This window comes from Mus caroli, chromosome 13 (assembly GCF_900094665.2).
Source record: "Mus caroli chromosome 13, CAROLI_EIJ_v1.1, whole genome shotgun sequence".
Lineage (NCBI taxonomy): Eukaryota > Metazoa > Chordata > Mammalia > Rodentia > Muridae > Mus > Mus caroli.
In genome coordinates this window covers 16621301-16645321 of record NC_034582.1, presented here as the reverse complement: position 1 = coordinate 16645321, position 24021 = coordinate 16621301, and the positions used below count along the sequence as shown (strand labels likewise).

At 42.3% G+C, this 24021-nt stretch overlaps 1 protein-coding gene across 1 annotated transcript in view; it reads left to right on the top strand.

Moving 5' to 3' along the window:
• Positions 1-11568, top strand: part of LOC110308640 (piggyBac transposable element-derived protein 1) — a 12244-nt gene extending 676 nt beyond the window's left edge. Inside the window, 6 exon segments of the mRNA XM_021181061.2 lie at positions 1804-1939; positions 1942-1954; positions 6668-6778; positions 10621-11016; positions 11018-11327; positions 11329-11568. Coding sequence (XP_021036720.1) covers positions 1804-1939; positions 1942-1954; positions 6668-6778; positions 10621-11016; positions 11018-11327; positions 11329-11466 — 1104 coding nt within the window. The 3' untranslated portion in view covers positions 11467-11568.
• The last annotated feature ends 12453 nt before the right edge of the window (positions 11569-24021 follow it).

Below are 24021 nucleotides of genomic sequence, written 5' to 3'. Positions count from 1 at the left end.
TGAAAACTAAAAACAACCGCCTGATCCATGACTTTAAACCCTTCGTTCTTCCACCTAAGCAGCTTTCTAAAATGCTGCGGCACACCACCTGTTTCCGTATCTAGTTCCGATTAACACGCTGCCGACCCAAGCAGAACCAGTGTTGGGTTAGCACTGATTCAAACTTAATTCGTATCCTACCGCATCCTCAGCAACACTTTACAAAACTGAAATTTTAAGCTAGCGCTAGCATGTGTACCTGTCCGTTGCTCTGATGCCCCATACGAAGATCCTTTCCTTTCTTGTGGAGCTCCACACAGCAGCCGTTTCTCTTAGCATCCCTCTGCCATTCTTCAGGTCCCAGTTTTGGCGCCAAACTGTTGCAGCCCGCCCGTAGTCCACAACACGAATGGTTCAACTGAGAATGGCAGTTCGAGCTGAAAAGAGAGGAAGCTAGACGGGGCGGAAGAAAGAATGGGGCCAAGACGATTCCATGTTCAAGGCCCACCTTTACTAATTTCAACATTCAGTTATAAAGGAAGGGGGAGGGATCCCAATTTCCCGCCAAGTAACTCGGGATCCAGTAGCAGGACTAACACGTGTGTGTGCCTCCAAGCAGCAAAGCCGACAGGGTCCAGCAGTGGGCGCGGCAGAACTAATGAGCAGGAAACTCCACCCTTGAGCAAGCAGGTTCAAGCAGGTGGGGGAAGGTAGACCACACTCTTCACCTAGATTTAGCTCTTGGTAACACTGTTTCCATCATGTGCCCCACCTACCCTATCCATATTCCTGTGAAATCATTGTGCCTAGGCATGCACAGTTATGCAGACTTCCCCCTGAACCAGATGACAAATCATTGTAAATATGCCCCTCTACCTCCCAGAACTTCAGTGTATAGTTATGAAGAGCAAAGACATGCTTTTACAATCTTTGTATGATAACCAAGCTGTACACTCGGGCTAGATGCCTACCACATAAGGCAGCGTGTCCTCTGGTCGGTCCTCCCAGGAAGCACACAGCGATGCTTTTGTCCTTCACAGGTCATGCTAGTGCTTGTCAGAGTTTCTTCTCTAGGGAATTGTTTTCCCTTTGTCATTGTTGTGTAGCCTGTGGGAGACATTTGGGGAGAGTATACAAACCCTAGGCCTCATTACATTTTTTACTGCTAGCTCAGGCATGCTGTCATTGTGTATTTCTGGGGATAGATCCTTTCTCTTGTCTTTCCTGCCTTGACTTCTGAGTCCCCAGATACTGAGGGGGACCTGCCTGGTGAGTTTGCAGTGCTCATATGAATGTGTGTCACTTCTTGCTCCTCCTTTAGAGGGGCAGATGAGCTTGTTCTGTGCTCCCTTGTGGGAGTCTCTGACTCCCACCAAGCTACTTTTTCTTTTTTTTTTTCTTTTTTTTTNTATATATTTTTTATTACATCTTTTCTTCAATTACATTTCCAGTGCTATCCCAAAAGTCCCCCATACCCTCCCCACTACTTCCCTACCCACCCATTCCCAGTTTTTTGGCCCTGGTGTTCCCTGTACTGGGGCAGATAAAGTTTGCAAGTCCAATGGGCCTCTCTTTCCAGTGATGGCCGACTAGGCCATCTTTTGATACATATGCAGCTAGAGTCAAGAGCTCTGGGGTACTGGTTAGTTCATAATGTTATTCCATCTATAGGGTTGCAAATCCCTTTAGCTCCTTGGGTACTTTCTCTAGCTCCTCCACTGGGGGCCCTGTGATCCATCCAATACCTGAATGTGAGCATCCACTTCTGTGTTTGCCAGGCCCCGGCATAGTCTCACAAGAGACAGCTGACTCTTTTGTCTCTAGGCTACTCTCTGTGCTCAGGAACAGGACATGCACCTAGTGGTGACAGAGTATTGAGGAGCCTCTATGGAGGAGTATCAGAGCCTCCATCTCCTGCAGTCTGTGGTCACTCCCTGGACAAGTGAATCTCCAGAGCTCCCCCGGGATGTGAGAGGTGAGTGCTAGGGAATGAGTTTAATGAGGACCCTGGAAGGAGGCTGCTGAGAGACCAGGGTTGTCTCTGCCCTCAGGGTCTTCTTTCTTGTTTTGTTTTTTGTTTTGTTTTGTTTTGTTTTGTTTTGTTTTGTTTTGTTTTTGCATACCAAGTAATTAAGGTATTTATCCCGCCTCTTCTCTCTCTGTGTGTGTGTGTGTGTGTGTGTGTGTGTGTGTGTGTGTGTGTGTGTGTTTAAAATATGTAAGTGCTGAAGGGATGGCTCAGAGGGTAAACATGCTTGCCTCTCAGCCTGACAATCTAAGGAGGATCCCTAGGACCCACAAGATAGAAGAGAACCAACCTTTGCAAGTTGTTCTATGGCCTCTCTGTGCATGCCTGTATGCGTGTACACACACACACACACGTAAAAAATAAAACTGTTTAAAAACTTAAGCTATTTTTAAGATCTACTTAACAAATTTTGAATATGAAATTAGTGACACATGCCCATAGTCCCAGCTACTCAGGAGCTGGGAAAGATTGCTTGAGCCCAGGGTTTCTTTCTTTCTTGGTTGTTTTTTGTTTGTTTCTTTGTTTTGTTTTGTTTTTGTTGCTTGTTGTTGTTTGTTTGTTTGTTTGTTTTAAAGCAAATCACCTGTACATTAAAATTTCTGTCTACATTTGTTCATCGTGTGTGTGTGTGTGTGTGTGTGTGTGTGTGTGTGTGTGTGTGTGAGAGAGACAGAGACAGAGACAGAGACAGAGAGACAGAGACAGAGAGAGACAGAGAGAGAGCGCGAGCCTGCACACAAGTCACAACTCACTATTACTGTTGTTATTGTTTTGGTTGGGAGGGTGGGTTTTGTTTATTTGCTTGCTTTGTTTTTTGAGTCAGGGTCTCACTATGTGGCCATGACTGGCTTGGAACTCATGATGTAGACCAAGAAGGACTTAAACCAGAGATTCACCTACCTCTCGAGTGCTGGAATTAAAGATATACACTACCATGTTCGTGTGCTCACAGGAGCCATGGCCTGAGTGTGAAGATCAGAAGAAAACTTTCAGGATGCAAATTTCTCCTTCCACTATTTGAGTTCTGGGAATCCAATTCAGGTCCATGGGTTTGGCAGCACTGAGCCATCTTCCTGGCCCCTCTGTTATGTATTTTTTTAATACTCTGCTGGGAATCAAACCCATAGGCTTTATATATGCTAGACAGCACTCTACCAACTGAGCTATCTCCCCACCTTTGTGGGGGTAGGGGATCCAGTGAGATAGGGTCTCATGTAGCCCATGCCAGTCTCATGCTCACTATGTAGTTCAAGAATGACCTTGAACTCTTCCTTCTTCCGCCACTACCTCCTAAGTGCTGGGTTTGTGTCTACATACCACAAACACTAACCAGAACCCAGGACTTCAGGACCAGCCTGGGCAACATAGTGAGACATTGTCTCTATATAGTAATAATAATGTATGATATTCAAGCATACAATTTATTATTCATATTAGCTACCATGCTAGTCATTAAATATCTATTACTTACTCTTTTTATAAGTTTATGGTTTTGACCAACAGCAAACAGCAAATTCTGTGGTTTTGTCCATTCCCATATCTAAGCAATTGTTAAAAATTATACAAAATTACAAAACTGAATTCATTTGTATATACTTGAGGTGGGGCGTTTGTATACATGCCTTGGCAAGTGTGGATAGGTCAAAGGGAAGATTATGGGAGTCAGTTCTCACCTTCCATCATGTACATCCCAGGGATCAAAATCAGGTCCTGATACTTAGTACCAAGTTCTTCTAACCACTGAGCCATCTTGCCAACCCATATTTAGAACATGTTCTTACTCAACAACTAAAACTAATAGTTAGGAAAACCAAAATTTAGTTTAAATGGTTTGCCCAACACCAACAGATTGAGGGCTAGTTCAAAAATGTAGGTTCTGTGTACTCCATGTTTGGGTTATACCACGAGAACAGGTCTTGTGTGAGAACTGACCAAAGGCAGCATGCAGCAGCAGCAGCTTCTTCCTCCCTTCTCTCTTACCGGTGGTTTTAACTCATATCACATATGTGAGTAAAGTACACTACCAAGTCTCTCACTCCTGCTCAGTCTTGTGGGTGAGCAACAGCTGAGCTTCAGACTCATAGAAATGTTGCAGTGCTTTTAGCTCAGTCCATAAAATCTGTTTCTTGGAAGAGTGGATCCATACAGAGGGAACTTGAGGGAACTTCCCAAGGCAATTTTGTCTCAGGAAGGACTCTTGTCTTCTCTTTTTATAGGATGTGCTCCTCGAGGAGTAGCCTGTCTCCAGGAAGACAGTTCCAAAGACAGTGCTGTGGTGCCTGAGTCTAGCTCAGCTAGGTTCCAGGTGAGTTGCCATCCAGGTTTATGGAAACTTAGTGGTGATCCTCCCTTCCCTTGTTGCCTTTTTCTTGGCCCACTCTCTCAGTCCAAAAGCCTTTAAGGAGGTGCCTTCACGTTCACTTTGTCTCAGACTATCACAGACTGTGTATGTTCATCATGCAGAGAGCCTATGATGGTGGCTTCAGTTTTATTTTGTGCCATGTTTTGGAGGCACATTCAGATCTCAAGGTATCAGGGTAAAGAGGGTGGTATAAGACTGTCTATTCAGCCAGGCTTGGTAGTACACATCTATAATTTCTGCACTTGGGAAGCAGAGGAAGGAGGGTCACTTCGAATTCTAGAGCAGCATGTTTTACATGGTCATATCCTGTCTCAGAGATACAGAAACAGAAAGAGGCACAAACGGAGAGAGAGATGCATAGGACAGAGTGGTTCTTTCCCATGTAAGTCTTTTTCTCCATTTGTTCTCTCAAGGCACTGTCTTTATGATATTGCCTTCTCTGCTTTTCCATGACTTCCTGTTAATCACATCAGACCTCAGACCTCACGTTGTTATCAACATTTTATCTGTCTGTAAATGCAACCTATTTAAACATACTTTAAATAAAAACCCAATTGCTGTAAATGTAGTATAACATGGATACAAAGAAAACATATATATATATATATATATATATATATATACATATGTGTATGTACATACATATATATAGTATTTATTACAAGCTATAAAAGTCTTCAATATGATTATATATGAGGAAATGACAAAGAAAGTAGTTAGATGTTTGCACCAATGTATAATCAATGACTGAAAATTAAGAAGGAATAATATAGGAGTCCAAGAAAGTCAGAGGGTAGAGGTGTGTGTGCACAGAAGATGAAAGCTAATATTAAATCAAATTATAAAAGACCAAACAGACCAAAATTTAACTGAAGCTGAGCAAACATATGAGTTAAATTTTGTTCCCTCAAAAGGTATGGTAAGTCCTAATTGTAGGTACCCATGAAGATGGCCTGACTTGACAGTTATCTCTTTGGAGATGTAATGAGGTTAAGAGGATGTCCATACAGTGTTGAATGAGCCTAAACCCATTCTTTATGTGGAGGCCAGTGAAGGCAGAGATACACAGGGATACACTGATGGCACCTGATGATTCCTTGACTTTGACTTTAGGCTTCTAGGCTCCAGGACAGTGAGGGAATACATTTTGTTTGTTTGTTTGTTTTTGTTTTGTTTTTTGTTTTTGTTTTTGAGGCAGGATTTTTCTGTATAGCCCCTGGCTGCCCTAGAACTCACTCTGTAGACCAAACTGGCCTCAAACTCAGAAATCCGCCTGCCTCTGCTTCCCAAGTGCTGGGACTAAAGGTGTGCGCCACCACTGCCTGACATACATATTTTTTGTTTTGTTTTGTTTTGTTTTGTTTTGTTTTGTTTTGTTTGTTTGTTTTTTCAAGACAGGGTTTTTCTGTGTATCCCTGGTTGTCCTGGAACTCACTTTGTAGACCAGGCTGGCCTCGAACTCAGATATCCACCTGCCTCTGCCTCCCAAGTGCTGGGATTAAAGGTGTGTGCCACCACGCCCGGCTCTTCTTTTTTTTTTTTTTTTTTAAACTATCAAGTTTGGCCCTGTTAGAAGAGACTAGAGAAACCAATATAGCTTTCTAGGCAATCATGTTGATAAAGGGGAGGGAGATAATCGTAAAAAGAGGTATTACCACTTAAACAGGCTTTAATAAAAGGAAGGCTTTCCAATACCAAATAGGGTTGAAAAACATACATAAAAGTAGCATTATACAGACTAAGCAGGTTATATTTAAGGATGCATCAGTATCTAGATATATACATATATGCATGTGACAACAATTAATGAAAAACTAGTCCATGAATTTAAATGAGAGAAAGGAGGGATATATGAGACAATTTGGAGGAAGGAAAGGGACAGGGGATATGGTATGATTATAACATCTCAAAAGATCAGAGAAATAATTTCTAAAAAAAATAAGAGAGGAGCCTTATAGTATCAGAATAGTCTGTGTGCCCATTGGGATTGGGTAGTGACAAGGTAAACAGAAATGATCCAATCTTGAGAGCCACTAGACCTTTTGTTAGAGCCTACATCCAGTCTGGGAAGGACTGGATACTGTATCCTTTCCAGGCAATGGGAAAAGAGTGTAAATAAGAACATGAAACAAAAGTTAAGAGATTAATGAAAATATATGTGGTAGACTTTTGGAGACATTATCAAATAAAGACAAAGAACTATAAGCAACCACCAAAATAATTATTATAGCATATAATTTTTAAATATATAGATATGCAATATTTTAAATAATTTTCATTAATGAAATTTTTACAAGATCTCTACATTTACAGAGATCCAAATCTACTAAAAAGACCCTCAAAACTCCTTGTTACATCTTCGATGTTACATCCTCAACCACGGCAGGAAACGATACTGAACAGAACAGGTGAGTGAGTCCATGTTTGTAACAATGTCTTTATTCTGTGCAAGCTTTCTTCTAGGTAACATTCTTAAGTTGTTTTCCTTGCTTTGGTATTATTTCATAACAATCTCAGACATCTTATTATAGGCGCAGTAGACCTGTGTATTGGTGCAGTGTTAGTCTACCAGGGCACTCCAATGCCCTGTACCATGTGGGACAGCGTTGCTGTTGTGTGGTCATTGTCAGGTCATAGTCAGGTGTCCAGTGGCAGTGGATTGTGCTGGTGCTGAACATAAGTAGTACATCCCCAGAGTGACTGGCACCACAGGTTTACAGTGTTCAACATCTTTAATACCATCTGTTTTAGTCCCTGATTTTCTACATCTGGAACCACAGGTAGCAGGAAGAGAGAGATTCTGGAACTGGTTTGGGCTTTTGAAATTCTAAAGGTCACTCCAGTATCAAAAGATGGCCTAGTCGGCCATCACTAGAAAGAGAGGCCCATTGGACATGCAAACTTTATATGCCCCAGTACAGGGGAACGCCAGGGCCAAAAAACTGGGAATGGGTGGGTAGGGAAGTGGGGGGGAGGGTATGGGGGACTTTTGGGAAAGCATTGGAAATGTAATTGAGGAATAGATGTAATAAAAAAATATTAAAAAAATAAATAAATAAAGGTCATTCCAGTGACACACTTCCTCCAACAAGGCCACACAACAGGGACACATCTCCTAAGTAATGTCAATCTCTGATGACCAACCATTCAAATCTAAGAGCCTATCGGAGCTTCAAACCAACACATTCTCTCCCTGGCCCCTATAGACTTGTAGCCATAACATAATACAAAAACTCTAACTTCAAAAATCTACCCAGTCTATAATAGTCTCAATATTGTTTAAAAGTCAGAAGTTCAAACTTTCTTCTGAGACTCAAGACAATCTCTTATCTGTAACCCCTAGAAAACCAAAATTGAAAGTCAGATCATATACTTCCAACACACAATGGCACAGAATACACACCATTCCAACAGAGAGGAAAGGGAGCACAGTGAGGAAACACTGGACCAAAGCAGGACTGAAACCCAGCAGGGCCAACTCCCCACTGCATCTCCATGTCTGATGTCAAAGTGCTCCTTACATCTCCAACTCCTTTCAGCTTTGTTGACTACAACACCTTTCTCTCTCTCTCTCTCTCTCTCTCTCTCTCTCTCTCTCTCTCTCTCTCTCTCCCGCCCCTCTCTCTCTCTCTGGCTTGTTCCACACCTACTCTGAAGCTTTTCTTGACAGGTGTCCCTCAGCTCTGGCATCTCCAACATTTTGGGGTCTCTAATGAAATCCAGGCTTCACCTTCAGTTTCATACAATGGCCTTTGTGGGCATCAGTAGAAGGACACCCCTGACAAACACCTGGCCTCAACAGTTTTCCTTAGCCACAGAGGAAGATTTCCAAACCCTTTCTTGTATCCTTACTCTAACAGCAGAACCACGCGCTGAAGCTACCAAGTTCTTCTGCTTGCTGGGGCTGCAACCTGACCCCCTTGTTCAAATACCTGCATTTTGCTTCCCATGGTTTCCTGCTTACGCTTTTCTTTACTTCCTTTTCACCATTGGATGCTTTGCTGGGTGGGGTCTTGCCCTGAGGTCACCACTCCCTTTATTCCATATAGGATCAGGCTTTTCTTTAAACTTATTACCTCCTTGAGTACTGGGGTTAGCTCCATTACACTTTCTTTTCTCCTCAGAGTATGCATTCCGTTTGCTCCTTTTCATTACAGATCTGCACAAGAGTGATTGCTAATGACCATGCATCAGTCAACACTAGGCTGTCTTGAAATCTCTCTGCCAATGCCTCAGGCAGATTTTTTTTTTTTTTTTTTTGGACATGAGCAGAAAGCAGCCACATTCAAAATATTACAAGAAATATCAGTTACTTACTATTTTCTTCTCTGAAACTTCTTGAGCCGAATCATCATAACTTAAATTGCTCTTAGCACTACTGTCTTCCATGTTCCCAGTAATATGGCCCATTAAGCTAAGACAGAGCTAAGTTCCACTATAGGACAGGGTGTGGCCACTCACAGGAGCATGGGAATCTGCCATTTTGACTGCTGGGTATATGTCAGTCAGATGCCTGAAACCATGATTCATAGCACTGATTAGAATAAAAATGTTTTATTGTTTCATGTAGCAAACCTATGAGGTAGCTACAGTTTGTAAACCTGCTATGATTTCTGAGCTCCGGCCTATGGCAGACCCACGGTCCTCTTCCAGTCCCACATCCTAACCCTCTCTTTCACTTACCTTACTCTTCCCCATTTCTTACTCCCAGAGCCTGACCTCACCATATTGGTCTTAATGCACCACAGGTCTTGGAGTTTAGATCTCAGCATTAAAAGGTTTCATTGTCCTGATGGAAGTCATAGTATCATAAGTATTGCGCCAGGTGTGGTGACTCACACTTATTCCTAGGACTCAGAAGGCTGGGGCAAGAAAATAGGATTGCCTTATTTCAAACTCAGCCTAGGTGACAAAGTACCAGGCCCAGCTGGGCTACAGAGTGAGACTATGTGTCAAAAAAAATTTTTTTTTATTATTTAAAAAGCAACAGGGGCAGGAAAGATGATTCTGTAGTTAAGAGTTCTTGCTGCTCTTTCAAAGGATGCAAGTCCAGTTCCCAGCACCCACTGTGGGTGGCTTACAACTCCTTGTAACTCCAGCTCCAGGGGTTCTCTTATATCTGGCCTCCTTTGGCACCTGAGTTCTCATATACATTACACACACACACACACACACACACACACACACACACACACACGCACGCGCAATTCTAAAAATAAAATAAAAATCTTAACAACAGAAAGCCAGCAAGATGGTTCAGCAGCAGTTAAGAGTACTTGCCAGTCAGCTCTGAGTTTGTTTCATCCTGTGGTCCCATGATGGAAGGAGACACCCAACTCCCAAAAGTTGTCTTTAGACCACCATGCGTTCACCAGGCATTCATGTGCTTCCTCCTCCAGAGCACAGAATAACAAATGAAATGTCGAGCTGACTCAGTAGCAGGTAGAGTACAGCACTGAAGCCTGAGGGTTTGAGTTCAGTCTCCAGAACCCACGGGGAAGTGAAGGTAAAATGAGTTTGCTAAGTTATCTTTGACTTCCACACGAGCAGAATGGAACACTCACACAATAATAATAAATAACTTTAATTGTGTTGTAATTGTATAAGAATACTGAAATAATACTTTTCATCTTAATGTTACCTTGCTTCCTTGTAGATCCCACACAAACTAGTCCAACTGCAATAAATTTGAGTTTCTTATTTGTTTCTCCCCAAAGAAATTTATCTACCAGATGAATGTAAAGCTAAGGGGTGCTCAGTCCTTCCTTGCTCAGAAATCCTGAGAGTTGTGAGAGGACCCGGTAAATGATCAACTGACACAAGAGCACATCCAAGAGAGGACAAGGACACAAATGGGACAGATAGTTCTGCAAATCTCAAGATTGGCTGACAGAGCTAGCCTTAATAAGGAGCTTAAACACAGAGCCAACTAGGCTCAGAATAAAAAAGTGCCTCCCTCAGAGGCCTGTACAGCAAGACACAGGCCAAAAGCAGCATAGAAGGAGGGAGGGAGGGAGGGAGGGAGGGAGGGAGGGCAGGCCAGCTTCTCATGGGCATCTCCACCATTAGTTAGGACTTGAGGAGTAAGTGCAAGCTGGGGAGAAGTGAGAATGCTAAGTGCAGCAAGCCTTTCCCAGCGAAACCAGAGTGAAAAGTCCATCTCCTTTGTACTTACCCCGTGTAGAAGAAAGAGATTTGGGGTGTTTTCTTTTGTTTTGTTTGTAGCATATGTTCTTTTTTTCTTTCTCAGAGATTCTCCTTCCCCAACTGAAAAGGCAGTCTCCACTTTGAACACTGTCAGGAACTGCCACCCACCCCATGAGTCCTGGGCCAAGATGCACATTGAGTCCTTGCATTACATTACTCAGAAAGGGAGGGGAAAAGCCAAATCTAGAGTGAGCGAGCTGCTCTGAGGCCTTGCATTTTCTGATGAGTCAGAGACAGAGGAAAACAATGAGCCTGAGGTGCAGCCTGAGAGAAAGAAGATAAAGGCATCCAGCATCCCTGAGAAGAGCTGGACCAAACGAGACAGTAAGCCTAACTTTCCAAGCTGGTCAGCCCTGGATTCTGGACTTTTGAATCTTAAGAGTGAGAAGTTGAACCCAGTAGAGCTCTTTGAATTATTTTTTGATGATGAAACATTCGACTGTCAATGAAACCAATAATTATGCTTCTCAGAAAAATGTCAACCTAGAAGTCACAGTGCAGGAAATGAGGTGTGTGTTTGGTGCTCTGCTCTGCAGGGGATTTGTAAGGCATCCCAGAACAGGGATGTATTGGGAAATCTCTGATTCTGATCAGACCCTGGTTAGAAATGAAATTAGAAGGGATAGATTTGAATTAATTTTCTCATACCTGCATTTTGCAGATAATAGCCACCTCGATCAAAAAGATAAGTTTTTAAATTTGAGGCCTCTCATAAAGCAAATGAAAAAATATCCCCTTGTATGCCCCTCTTGAGGAATACTATTGTTTTGACAAGTCAATGTGTGAATGCTTTGATCGTGACCAATTTCTGAATGGGAAGCCTTGTCAAATTGGCTATAAAATTTGGTGTGGTACAACTAACTACACAAGGCTATCTGGTTTGGTTTGAGCCTTACCAAGAAGACTCGGCTCTGGAAACAGATAAGGAGCTGGACCTTGGGCTAGGTGGAAATCTAATAATGAGTTTTGCTGATGTTCTTCTGGGGAAAGGTCACTATCCCTATCACTTGTGTTTTGATAGCTTCTTTACAAGTGTTAAACTGATGTCAGCTTTGAAGAAGAAGGGAGTGAAGGCTACAGGATCGATTTGTAAAAACAAAACAGAAAAATGTCCACTTCTGAATGTGGAACATATGAAAAAGATGAACAGGGAGTATTTTGATTTCATAGTGGAAGAAAATGAGGAGATATTTTTATGCTGTTGGCATGGTGATGGCTTTAATAGTCTGTGTTCAAATGCTGTAGGCATAGAACCAGTCAGTGAAGCAAGCTGTGTAGCTGATGATAAAGAGTTCCTTCAGGTAACCATCCATTGTGAAATTATATGAGGAATGCAGGAAAGGTGTAGCTAAAAATGGATCAAATTATTTCCAAATACAGGGTGGGATTAAGAAGTAAGAAGCGGCTCTGGGTTTTGGTGAGTTACATGGTCGATGTAGCTATGAACAATGCGTGGCAGTTGCACAGAATCTGTAACCCAGGCTCCCCTTTAGCTCTCCCAGGTTTCCGGAAATGTGTGGCATGTTTTTACTTGGGACATGATGCTAATCTGTCTGATTAGGACACATAAAGTACACAGTAACAAGACACACACACAAATTATAAGTGTAATAAATCTACATTACCAAAGCAAATGTAATGGAGAAGGTACGATTATGTCACTGGTATTATTTACATTAAGGATTGTTACAGCAAACAATGCTTTAAAAAAAACATTCTGTGAGTGTTGGATTTGTGTTGCCTTTATGTCTAGTTTTGGGTCAGATATATGAAATGACTTATTTGTTAAATTATTTTATATATTAAAAGAGCAAAACCTACCATTTCCTCACTTTCAGTTTTGTTTTAGAGATTGACATTTTGAAAATGCAGGCAATATCACACTCTATAGAATGACACTGAATCCATAGTCCAGAATAGATACAAAACAGATATACAACTTAGGCGGGAGGATGTGCTAGCAGGATATAGGTATAAGGGAGTAAATATTTCAGCTGGATCACACTGTATGTATATAGTTGAGACAGGGCCAGACATGAAAATTGCTCTGTGTGTGTGTGTGTGTGTGTGTGTGTGTGTGTGTGTGTGTATGTGTGTGTAGCTGTGCCTTTGAATACTGAAGAAAATGTTATGAGTTGGGAGAAGTCAGAGAGAGGAAAGTAATGAAGCAATCTGTGTAACAGTTATCCTGAGAAGAAAGCAAGTATAAGGTGATTGGACATAAAACCCATGTTAAAGTCTCCTAAGATGCATGAGTCTAGATTGAGGTCATCAGTGGTTACTCATCCAGTGAGAGACATTTGGAGCAAGTGAACTATGACTCCATCATGCTGAAGATTTGTAGGGGTAGATTAAACTAAAGGCAAGGAGGATTCAACATCATTTCTGTGGTTATTATTTAATGATTTATATAAAAATAAGCAAACACATCTCATCAGTTCTAAATTTCCTAGTTTTTTTTCCATTGAAAAAACACTAAAATGATTAGTGTGTTTGTACATAGTGTATATGTATGAGCATGTGCACTACAGCATGCATGTGGAGGTCCGAGGACAACTTTGTGGGATCAGTAGTCTCTGTCAAGCTTGTGGGCCTCTGGACTGAGCTCAGGTCACCAGGCTTGGTGGCCAGCTCCGTTTACTGGATGAGCCACCTTGCTACCCCCACCCTGCTTTCATTTAGTAAGTAGTAAAATCATATGCATATGAGAGAACTGTTTTGATCTTGCATGGTTCTTAGATAAGGTGACAGTGTGGCCTAGGCTGGTCTTGCACCCACAGACTCAAGCAATGCTCTTACGTCAGCCTTCTGAGGACAGAGACTATAGGCACCCACCACAGGCACAGCATGGGAACCCACTCTAATCCGGACTTTGTCTACTTTGTCTAAATCTCTCTAGAGTTTAAAAAAAAAAAAACACTTTAGACCCATGAGAAATAATGTAGATCCTTAAAATATAAGTCTCTGGGTTTGAGGGTATGAAATGAAAGTTCCCTGGAAAAGCCACACCTGTGTTGTCTCCCATTCTCTACATCTCCGTGTCCCCAGTTCTTCACTCCCTTTTTGCTTCAGCTGACTCCAGAATCCTTGAACTTCCTCTCAATCCCCAATTGTCAGTCTGCACCCATCACATTGTTAAGGGAGACCATAGCAATGATTTACTGTGTAAAGATGGGTAATTCTTAACCTCAAAGCATGAAGTCCATGTGTGTCTTATAGAAAAATACCCAACTTTATATTATTTTTTTAAACTCACCCTATCTTTACAAAATGCATACAAATACTTATAGTTGTTCAATATTCAATATAATTAAGAACAACTTTTCTATTCAAATTTATTTCAAGATTTGGTATTTTAAGGGAAATCATTAGAGATGAACCAAAAAATTGAGAATAAGAAAGCTGACTGGAAGATCCAGAGACAGAAGATCCAAAAGACACAAATATCTGGTTTTTCGAGAACAACTCTTCCCAAAGCAAACAAGCAACAAGAACAACAACAACAAAATGGTAAGAATCAAGCCCTGACTCAATTAATGATACTCTGTTATGCTTGCAGACAGAAGCCTAGCATAACTGTCCTCTGAGAGGCTCCACCCAGCAGCTGACCAAAACAAATGCAGAGACCTACAGCCAAATATTAGATGGAGCTCAGGGAGTCTTGCGGAAGAGCTGGGGGAAGGACTGAGGGACTTGGAGGGATTAGGGACTCCACAAGATAACCAACAGAGTCAACTAACCTAGATCCTTGGGGGGACCTCCAGAGTCTGAACCATCAACTAAAGAGCATACATGGGCTGGACCTAGGCCCCAAGGCCCCAATACACACATGGAAGCAAATGTGCAGCTTGGTCTTCAAATGGGTCCTCCAACAACTGGAGTGGGAGGTGGGCTGTCCCTGAGTCTGTTGCCTGCCTGTGGATCCTGTTCCCCTAACTGGGCTGCGTTTGTCTGGCATCAGTGTGAGAGTCTGTACCTACTCCACCAGTGACTTGATGTGCCAGGGAGGGTTAGTACCCAGGCTTGGGCGTGGGGCTCTCCCTTCTCAGAGGAGAAGGGGGATGTAGGAGGGGTGAAATAGGGGTGGGCTGGGGCTGGAATCAGATGTTAAAATGAATAAATTAATTAATGGAAAAATTAGAACATAATAGATCACTTGAAATCTTATTTTCCAAAATGGCTCCATTTAGAGGATTGTCAGGTCCCTCCCCCTCCTCTCTCTTATCTACAGTAAAAATTTTAACCATTTAATCATGGAGTAGTCGTGGTGGCAGTTTTTTACTGAACCCCCTCACATCCAAAGATGACAAGTCTACAGAATTAATCCAATTCAGCAACTGTATGTGTTCTTTAAAAAAAAAAAAAAATCAGTGCTGACTGGAGGCTTTTCCACATTTGTCACACTTACAAAGTCTCTCTCTAATGTGGTTTCTCTGTGATTCATAAGGAGTGTCTGGCTACTAACGCTTTAACTACACTGGGAAGGTTTCTCACCAGGGTGGATGTGAAGATGCCAGGAAAGCCCTGCATTCAAAATATTCAGAAATGAGCATAAATTGTACTATAAGAGTTCAGAAAATTAGATAAATGCCAGTATTCCTCAGGAACTTGTGAAACCGGTTCCCATGTGCCAAAAGGAGTCATTCCCCTTATCTCTGGCAGAAGGGGCACAGGGCTCCCTGTGGTGCCTATCAGCATGACAAAGCCCATGCTGGCCTCCAGGCATCCTCAGTATCACAAGCAGCTGTTAACACAAGTCAGAGTCCAGGCTAGAATCCTGCCCTTCTCACCTCCTCCTCTAGCCTAACCCCATGGAGCTCAGGCTTCTCCTCTCCCGCTACTCATACTTCTAAGAATACTTTATCATACTCTCTCAGTGTTTTCTATCTCTGGTTACTCTCCCTTCTCTCATAGATAGCCCTGGCCATGTCCAGTCTGCTAACTGTGTTCAGTTTAGTTCTTTCTCTGCTCTGGACTCCTCCAGATGCCTCTGGCTATTCTCTCTCTCTCTCTCTCTCTCTCTCTCTCTCTCTCTCTCTCTCTCTCACACACACACACACACACACACACACACACACACCCCTACAGTAAAAATTTTAGCCTTGAATGCCTTTAATCCCAGCACTCGGGAGGCAGAGGCAGGCAGATTTCTGAGTTTGATTGAGGCCAGCCTGGTCTACAAAGTGAGTTCCAGGACAGCCAGGGCTACACAGAGAAACCCTGTGTCGAAAAACAAACAAACAACAAAAAAAAATTTAACCATATCATACAGTAGTCATGTTGGCAGTTTCTTTCTTTCTTTCTTTCTTTTTTTTTAAATACACACCCTTTATTAGAGCTGTGATTTGCAAACATTTTCTCCCTTTCTCTGGCTTGTTTTTTCATTATTATAATGGTAAGTCTGGAAGCATAAAATGTATTGAAATTTGATGAGGTTCAATCTATTAATTTTTTATACTATGGAAAAATCAAGCTTTTTATTGTCATAGCTAACATATGCCCAATCTCTTAACGATTTCCCCCTATATTTTCTTTTATTTTAGCCTGATTCTTTTCTTTCTTTTTTTTTTTTGTATTTTTTATTAGATATTTTCTTTATTTACATTTCAAATGCTATGAAAGTTTCCTATACCCCCCCCCTGCCCTGCTCCCCTACCCACCCAATCCCACTTGGCAGTTTCTTTACTGAACCCCCTCACATCCAAAGACGACAAGTCCACAGACTTAATCTAATTCAGCAACTGTATGTGTTGTCAAAAAAAATCAGTGCTGACTGAAGGCTTTTCCACATTTGTCACACTTACAAAGTCTCTCTCTAATGTGGTTTCTCTGTGATTCATAAGGAGTGTCTGGCTACTAACGCTTTTATTGCACTGACTACACTGGGAAGGTTTCTCACCAGTGTGGCTATGACGATGCCTGGAACGCCTTGCATTCTGAATAAAGGCTTTGCAACACTCATTACACTGGTAGTGCTTCTCTCTGCTATGTATTCGCTGATGCTAGACAAGGTGTGAGCAAAGGCCGAAAGGCTTACCACATGATTTACATCTATATGGCAGGCACTGGAGGCTTTCCCACACTCCTAACTTTGATGCGGTTTCTCTCCAATGTGGCTCCACTGATGTTCATTCAAGCCTGATTTCTGGTTAAAGCCTTCCCACAGTCCTCCTCACAGTCATAATGGCTTCTCCCCAGTGTGGATTCTCTGGTGTTGAATGAGGACTGAGCTCTGAGTGGAGTTCTTCCCACACTCATTGCGCCTGCATCATCTCTCTCCAGCTGGGTGCTGATGCTGCCTTTGCATCCTCTTATGTTTACAAGTTTCTCTGTTCTAGCATCCAGAGGAGCATCTCTTTGGAGTCCAATAGCCCCAAATACTCTGATTCCTTTAAGACTTCTTACTTTACAGATATAGTTTCACCACCTCGAACAATGGCCAGAAAAAAAACAATAAATGGATCCACCTCAGAAAGATGCATCCTTAGAATGCAAAACTTGAAGTTTACATAATGTAAGGATGGGTTAAATAGAGATATCAGAGAAATGTTTACCACATTTCTACAGCTGAATTGGCTGAAGAAAAATCAAGACAAAAAAAGAGAATATATACAAGCAGATATACCCTACAGAATATTCACCCCATGAAAGGCACTATTCTAAGTGGTCCATGCTTGGTAAATCTTCAGATAACTCTTTACCTAAGATACTTAGATTTTTCTATGTCAGAGATGCAAAAGCTTAAGGACAGGAAGGTTGTCTACTTGTCTACTTAGTAGCAGTGTGTAATCCACCCATGTAATGTGGCCTCAGAACCACAGCCTTCAGTAAGCCCTATTGAAAGCCACCAGAATTTAGTTGAATGGACACGTACAATGCTTATCTTGTTCTTGCAATTGGGGGATGCCAAAGGATTCATGTTTGAGCTGTGTCACCTTGGACTGGTTGGCTGCTGACTTCTGCTTGGCCTTCAAAGGCACCACATCTTCTGAGTGCGTGTCAGAATGCCCACACTTCTGATCTAGAGCCTATGGGTTTATAAGAGATCCAGCAGAGCCTGAGTTAATGATTGATGCTAGGGATTATATGCAGCCATATTTTTTTTGAAAAATGAAAAAAAAAACTTTGTAGAAAGATGGTTCAATAGAACCAAAGTCCTATATCCCACCAAGAACAGAAAAGAGAGATCAAAAATGAGCCAACAGGGCGTGGTGATTTTAAATAGGTCAAGTTATTAGCTACATCTCCCTTTAAACAGTGAAATCTAGTGGAGATCAGGTACAGGCCTGAAATATATTACAGAAAGGCTGAGTAAGAACTCAGATTCAAAGCAACCTGGAGAATGTAGTGAGACTTTTGTCTTCAGATAAAACGGGATGCGGATATAGTGCAGCTGACATTCACTTGCTTAGCTTCTACAAGGCTAAGGGTCAGTCCTTGGCACCAGAAAGAACAGGAAGGGGTCGAGAGTTGGGGGAGTCTAATTTCCCTGTCTTTAAGTGCTCATGGCTCATTTCTACCGAAATATGACAGAAGTTATGACACGAAGCTTCTGTATGACAGTAATTTTTAAAAACTTTGTAGCTTTTCCCTCTTGCTTTGTCTCCACTGGAGAAACTAGCTGACATGCCATGATAACAAGCAATCCCATTGCAATATACCTTATTACATATAATTTACCTTAGTAAATTGCTATATGCTGTTTGAGCTAAAAAAAAAAAAAAAAGCTGGTTTGGAGGAGGGCTTAGCTCCTCCACTTCAGGCCCAAGTATGTTTGTCTAGAAGTATCCTTCAAGACCTCTTGTCTGGGGAAGGATAGGCTGCCCCATCCCTGTCCCTGAGGCAAGAGGAAAAGACAACAGATTGCTTAAGAGTTAAGCTACCATGTCCTTGGGAGCCTGGTTTGGTTTCTAGCACACATGTGGGTAGCTCATAACCACATAACTACAGTTCCAGGGGATGGAACCCCTTTCTGACCTCTGTGGACAATTGGCATACACATGGTACACAGAAGTGCAGGCAAAACACGTGTGCACATAAAATAAATCTAAAATAAAAATTTAAGAAACAAATATATGTGATTTTTTTTTTTAGATGCCAGTGGTGGGAAGTCTCACTACAGGAAGAAATTCTGCCTGTGACCTTATTTGTTGACCAGAGGCTCCAACCAGCCACGTGTGACTACACATCTCAGTCTTTTCTTATCTGCTGCGTTCTGCTCTGATGTTCTAGTCATCTGCTTGTGGTTTTCTTCTCTTCTGCTTGCTTATGTTTAATAATCTCGCTCTCATTTTGAAACCAAAAGCATAGCCATGCTGGATCATTCGCCATGCTGAAAATAATTGGAGAAGCTGTCAGAATCTACAAAATGCCATTACTGTTTCTAAGCAGGAAACAGCCCAGTGTAGCTGAGGAAATCAGGAGCTGGGATTTTGCATGGTGGCTCGGGAACAAGCCGAGCTGTTTTTCGTGAGCAGTCAGTGGTCCAACAAGCTTAAAGATTTTAAGCTACACCCTGTAGCTGGGGCTTTGCAAATGGTTACAGGGAGAAATGATATGACCTTTCCAGCCAGATGGGAAACTATTGAGGGACAAAATTGAATAAAACAGTAAAAAGTTCAATTAGAAAAGGAGATTGTCAGCATGTTAGCATTCCCACTAGGCTGTCCCCGATAGTTACCTAGCAACAGTCAGGTAGGCCTGGCATGCTATAAAAGAGACTTAGCTCTGCTATCTCTGCCTCTTTTCCCTCTCTAAGCCCTTTCTCCCTCTCTCTCCTTCCCTGTCCCTGAACACCCCCCCAAGTGTTGCCATGCCTCCTCTCTCCTCCTCTTTCTTGCTCTCTCGCTCACTTGCTCTCGCTCTCTCTCCTTCTCTGTCCCCCTCTCTTTCTCCATCTCTACTCCCTTCTCCACCCCCCTTCCCAGGCCCCTGAATAATCTCTATCCTACACTACACCCGTCTTATGTCTGGTACCTCTGGGGAGAAGGATGACTCAACATGGTCCGGCTGAGGCACCCCCTCCCACCACACCATACCTTGATCTACAAAACATAACCTTGGCCCTTACAAAAAATATCAGAGATGATGTACTTGTAGTCACGTTGCTGAGAAACATGTGTTACAGACACAGGAAAAGGTAGGGGATGGTATCTGCAAGAAAAGTTCATTTTGAAAGTGGCTGTGAGGTGGGGGAGGGGTGCAAGGAGCAAAGACCTGACTGGTAACTCATGGCCCTCACCTAGTCACCTATGGTACGCCTTAAAAACTGTGCAAACAAGTTAAGGAACCGGTGAAGTGTTTACTGGGGCGGGGTGGGATGGGAGTGGCTGATAATTTAAAGGCAAGGATCTGGATCAGGATTAGTAAAGCTGCTCCTCTTGTCAATAAGCAAGTTACCACGACTCTGGTAGTGAATGAGGCAAGTAATCCAACCAGCCAAGGGATTAAAAAAAATACAACTGGGGGATCTGGGCAACTCCAAGCCACACCCCGAGTGACAGCACAATGAGAGCTCTGAATGACACCTATGACATCCTGAGGACTGTGGAAGATTCTTAATGGGAATAAACTGAGTTTCAAGAGGGCTCAGAGGGTGAAGGCAATTGCCATGCAAGCTTGATAATCTGGGTTTGATCCCACTGATGTAGATAGGAACTGGGCATGGAATTGTCCAGAAGTTTACAGGCCGACTAGCATGGAGTACACAAAAAATAGAAGCAACAAGAATGACCATGGCTCAACAAGATGGAAGGTGTGAAATGGCTCCCAAAACATTGCCCTTTACTTACACACACATACCATAGCACGCGTGTTGTGGATGGGCCTGGTGCTGTTTGTATTTTGACAAACAGCTCTCCTGGGAGTGGTTGCAGACACGTACTCAGGTGACTTCTTATGAACCAATCCCCTAATGAATAAAGGAGCCAATCAGTGGACAAGTAGGTGGGGCTTCTGGGTTGGCTGGAGGAAGAGGGGAAGCAGGAGAGAGTTAGGTCCTTTTGGACAGGGTTATTTATCGTGAGGACAGGATGTAGCTACCAGTGTCTCCTGGTCTCAATGGCAGATCCATCAGGATTCGCCACCAGAGGATTTAGAATTAATAAGGCTTATAAGATCATGATTTTAGTTGCTACGCCCAACGATTGAGTTACCGTCTTTTCTGAACTAAGTTTGTGTTACATTTTCCTTCAGGCGGTGGCTCATCCAGGTTCAAGAGAGAAAGGTATGGCAGCAAAGCATAGGTTTGCCTGAAGTGTACCACATAGGCAGTGAGGGTTGGCGTGGTAACAATCCACCAGGGGGAACTTAGCGAGTTGCGTGGAGACGTTTCAGGAGCTCCGAGCCAGAGAGTCTCCATGTAAAACAGGTTGGACATTGCCTGAGAGTGCATGGCTAGCCAGGCCACCCCGGGGCAGAGAGTTGCTGGCACAAGCACAGGAACACGCTGGTTCCTTTTTTAATATTTCCCGAAACGCACATCTTAATTCATAAACACACACATAATACACATGGACAATAATAAATATTTTTTTAAAAACAAAGGATAGAGACGCTAACCAATGATTGCCCAGCCATTTCTGCTGGGTGGTGTGTCTTGGCATTCTCTGATTATCTGCTGCTTATTGTTTTGCTCCCTTGGTTCTGCTTGCTAAGTATTTAATAAACTCATTCATTCAAATGGAAACGTTATCGTGGATCATTCTCTGTGTGGAAGATCTGGGGATGAGTTAGTGTGGCAAAGAACTAAAACTTCCTGCTGATGGACAGAGAGAACCTGAAGTTACCAACAACACACAGCGGGGTTGTTCCAGAAGAATCTGTCACCCTTCTTTACACTATCAGATGGCTAAACTAGTCTTGACTGACATCTTCATTCAAAATCTCATGACATTCTTGTAAGCAGCAGCCAGATTATCAATTCACACAAACTCAAACACTTGTGGTTTTTTTTTTTAAGATTTATTTATTATTTATGTTATGTATATGAAGTACACTTGCTATCTTCAAACACACCAGAAGAGGGCATTGGATTCCATTGCAGATAGTTGTGATCCACCATGTGGTTGTTGGGAATTGAACTCAGGACTTCTGGAAGAGCAGTCAGTGCTCTTAACCTCTGAGCCATCTCTCCAGTCCCAAACACTTGTTTTTATAAGCTATTAACATTCAGGGGGTGATTGTTTACACAGAAACAGGGAGCTCGGGCTTGTAACCAAAGCCAAGCAAACCCTGCCCTTCGTTCAGTATTAAGTGTCTAGAACCCCAATCCTCATCTCACCTCCTTTCTGAAGGGCTTGCAAAGGTCTTCAAGACTAACCACTGCCTCCTTCCTGCTGTCTAGGTGCTGCTGCTACAGCCAGGCCTGCAGCTCCTCAGGTAGGATGGTCAGGAACTGCTCCAGCACTAGCAGCTCCAGGATCTGCTCCTTGCTGTGGGTCTGCAGAGTTCCCACAACTGGCTCAGAGCTTTCCGAGGTTCAGGTGTCTCTTGGTAACAAGAATCCCTAAAATGTCGTGAAGCCTCTTGGCCAGAAAAGCTGTTCACTGGAAAATAGCTTTGTTGGTCCTGGAGAGGACCTTCCTGGATCTTCACACTCTTAAGGACATCCTGTCCCTGTGGTGAAACCATTCCGGGATTAATTTTGAGGGTTCACAGCAGTGAATTGAAAGAAAAAATATGATTAAAGACTCTTTGATTCAATCTTCCTATGGAGCATGAACCTGACAATATAATACTATGTCAATGGCAAATAAAAGTAGTGATAAAATACAGAGAATGGAAACAATGTATAAAATTTATATTAATTAAAAGTGGCCAGGTGCAATGGCACAAGCCTTTAATCCTGGCTTCATTTGGGAAGCAGAGGAAGCTAGATCTCTGAGATTTGGAGGCCAACCTAATCTACATATTGAGTCGCAGGCTAGCCAGAGCTATATAGTGAGAGCCTGTCTGAAAATAAAAATAATTTTTAAGTATAAATAGGTATTACTTGCATATGTTTGGGGAAAGCATATGGTAAAAGGCAGATTAATAGTCTTAAGTCTAGATCCTTCCCTATAGTCTTGTATTTGTAATACCTTCCATCCTTGAGTTGTGACTCTGAGCTCAACCATATGACTTAACTTGGCTTATGTGTTATTGGTAAGCCAGAGACTTGAAAGGCACTTGTGTAACTGTCTTTGGCTTACTTTTTCCCCTATAACATAAGGTTATACTCAGGAATATACCCTTCTTGATCTGAGACGCAAGAAGAGTTAAGTTACCCCACTAATAATGAGACCATCCTAGACCAGCTAAAAATGGAGATGTCGACAGACATATGGGTATGCCTAACTTAAGACCTCTAGGATTATGTGGTCATTCTACAACTGACAGCAAACATACATATATGCCCTGCCCACCACTGGCCAGCTGTGGCCCAAGGCCCAGTGATGTTACACTATTCTGTCAGAGCAACAGAGAACTGAAATACAGGAGTGAGGAGGTGAACAAATGGGGAAAATGAGTATACTTTTGATTGTGTAGTTTGTATACTTGTATACCTGATTATTGTTAAAATTTGGAATAAAATATGTATTCCAAGGAGAGAGTGAGAACACAAAGTGTAATGATTCAAATATCTGGCAATATATAGTAGCTGAAGGTAATGAAGGCTATAAAAAGGACAAAAAGGGAGCTTAAAAAAACCTCACTGGGCCTGAAACATTGAAAACTATGGATTAGAAGCAAGTACTGAATGCAGTGCAGTAGGATTAGTTTAAAATAATGGGATTGCCTGGTGAGAAAAGACAAATGAGGATACAATATCACAGACCACACAAATGACATGAAGAGAAGTCACTCAAGGTTACACATCATGTTGCTAATGATAGCCAGGGGTTCTGGTGGCTTAGCTATGAAACGTAAGTATGGACGAATAAGAAAATGTGTGATACAGGACGTTGAAAAGATTCCTAAGAAGGCCAGCAAATGCCACCAATGCCTCACAACTGAATTAGTACTGAGAAATAGCCAATTCCTGAAAGTCTGGTCTCCACAGGAGCACCAGAGTATGTGCACACAAATGCATAAAGATTCATTAGAATGAAATAAAAAGCTAAAAAGTTTAGACTCTGTTTCATTGAAAATTGCAGTGGGGGAGGAAGGCTTGGGGATCAATTAAGTTCAATTCTTAAGTGCAAAAGAAGTGACCTGCACATTGGGCTGAGGACAGGAAGAACACTGGAGCCTGCTCAAAGCCATAGGCCAAAGGAATGAAAGGACGCTAGAACGTCTCTGGCCATGGGAGGAGAGGAAAGTGACAAAGCAGTAGGCTGGGAAGACATTAAAAACACGGGAGCTTGGATTTTATAAATGATCAGGGAAATTCTAAAGGCTTTTAAAAAAAAAGTGCAAGACTGGATTTGTGTATTGAGAAGTTCTGCTACTGCGTGGAAACAAT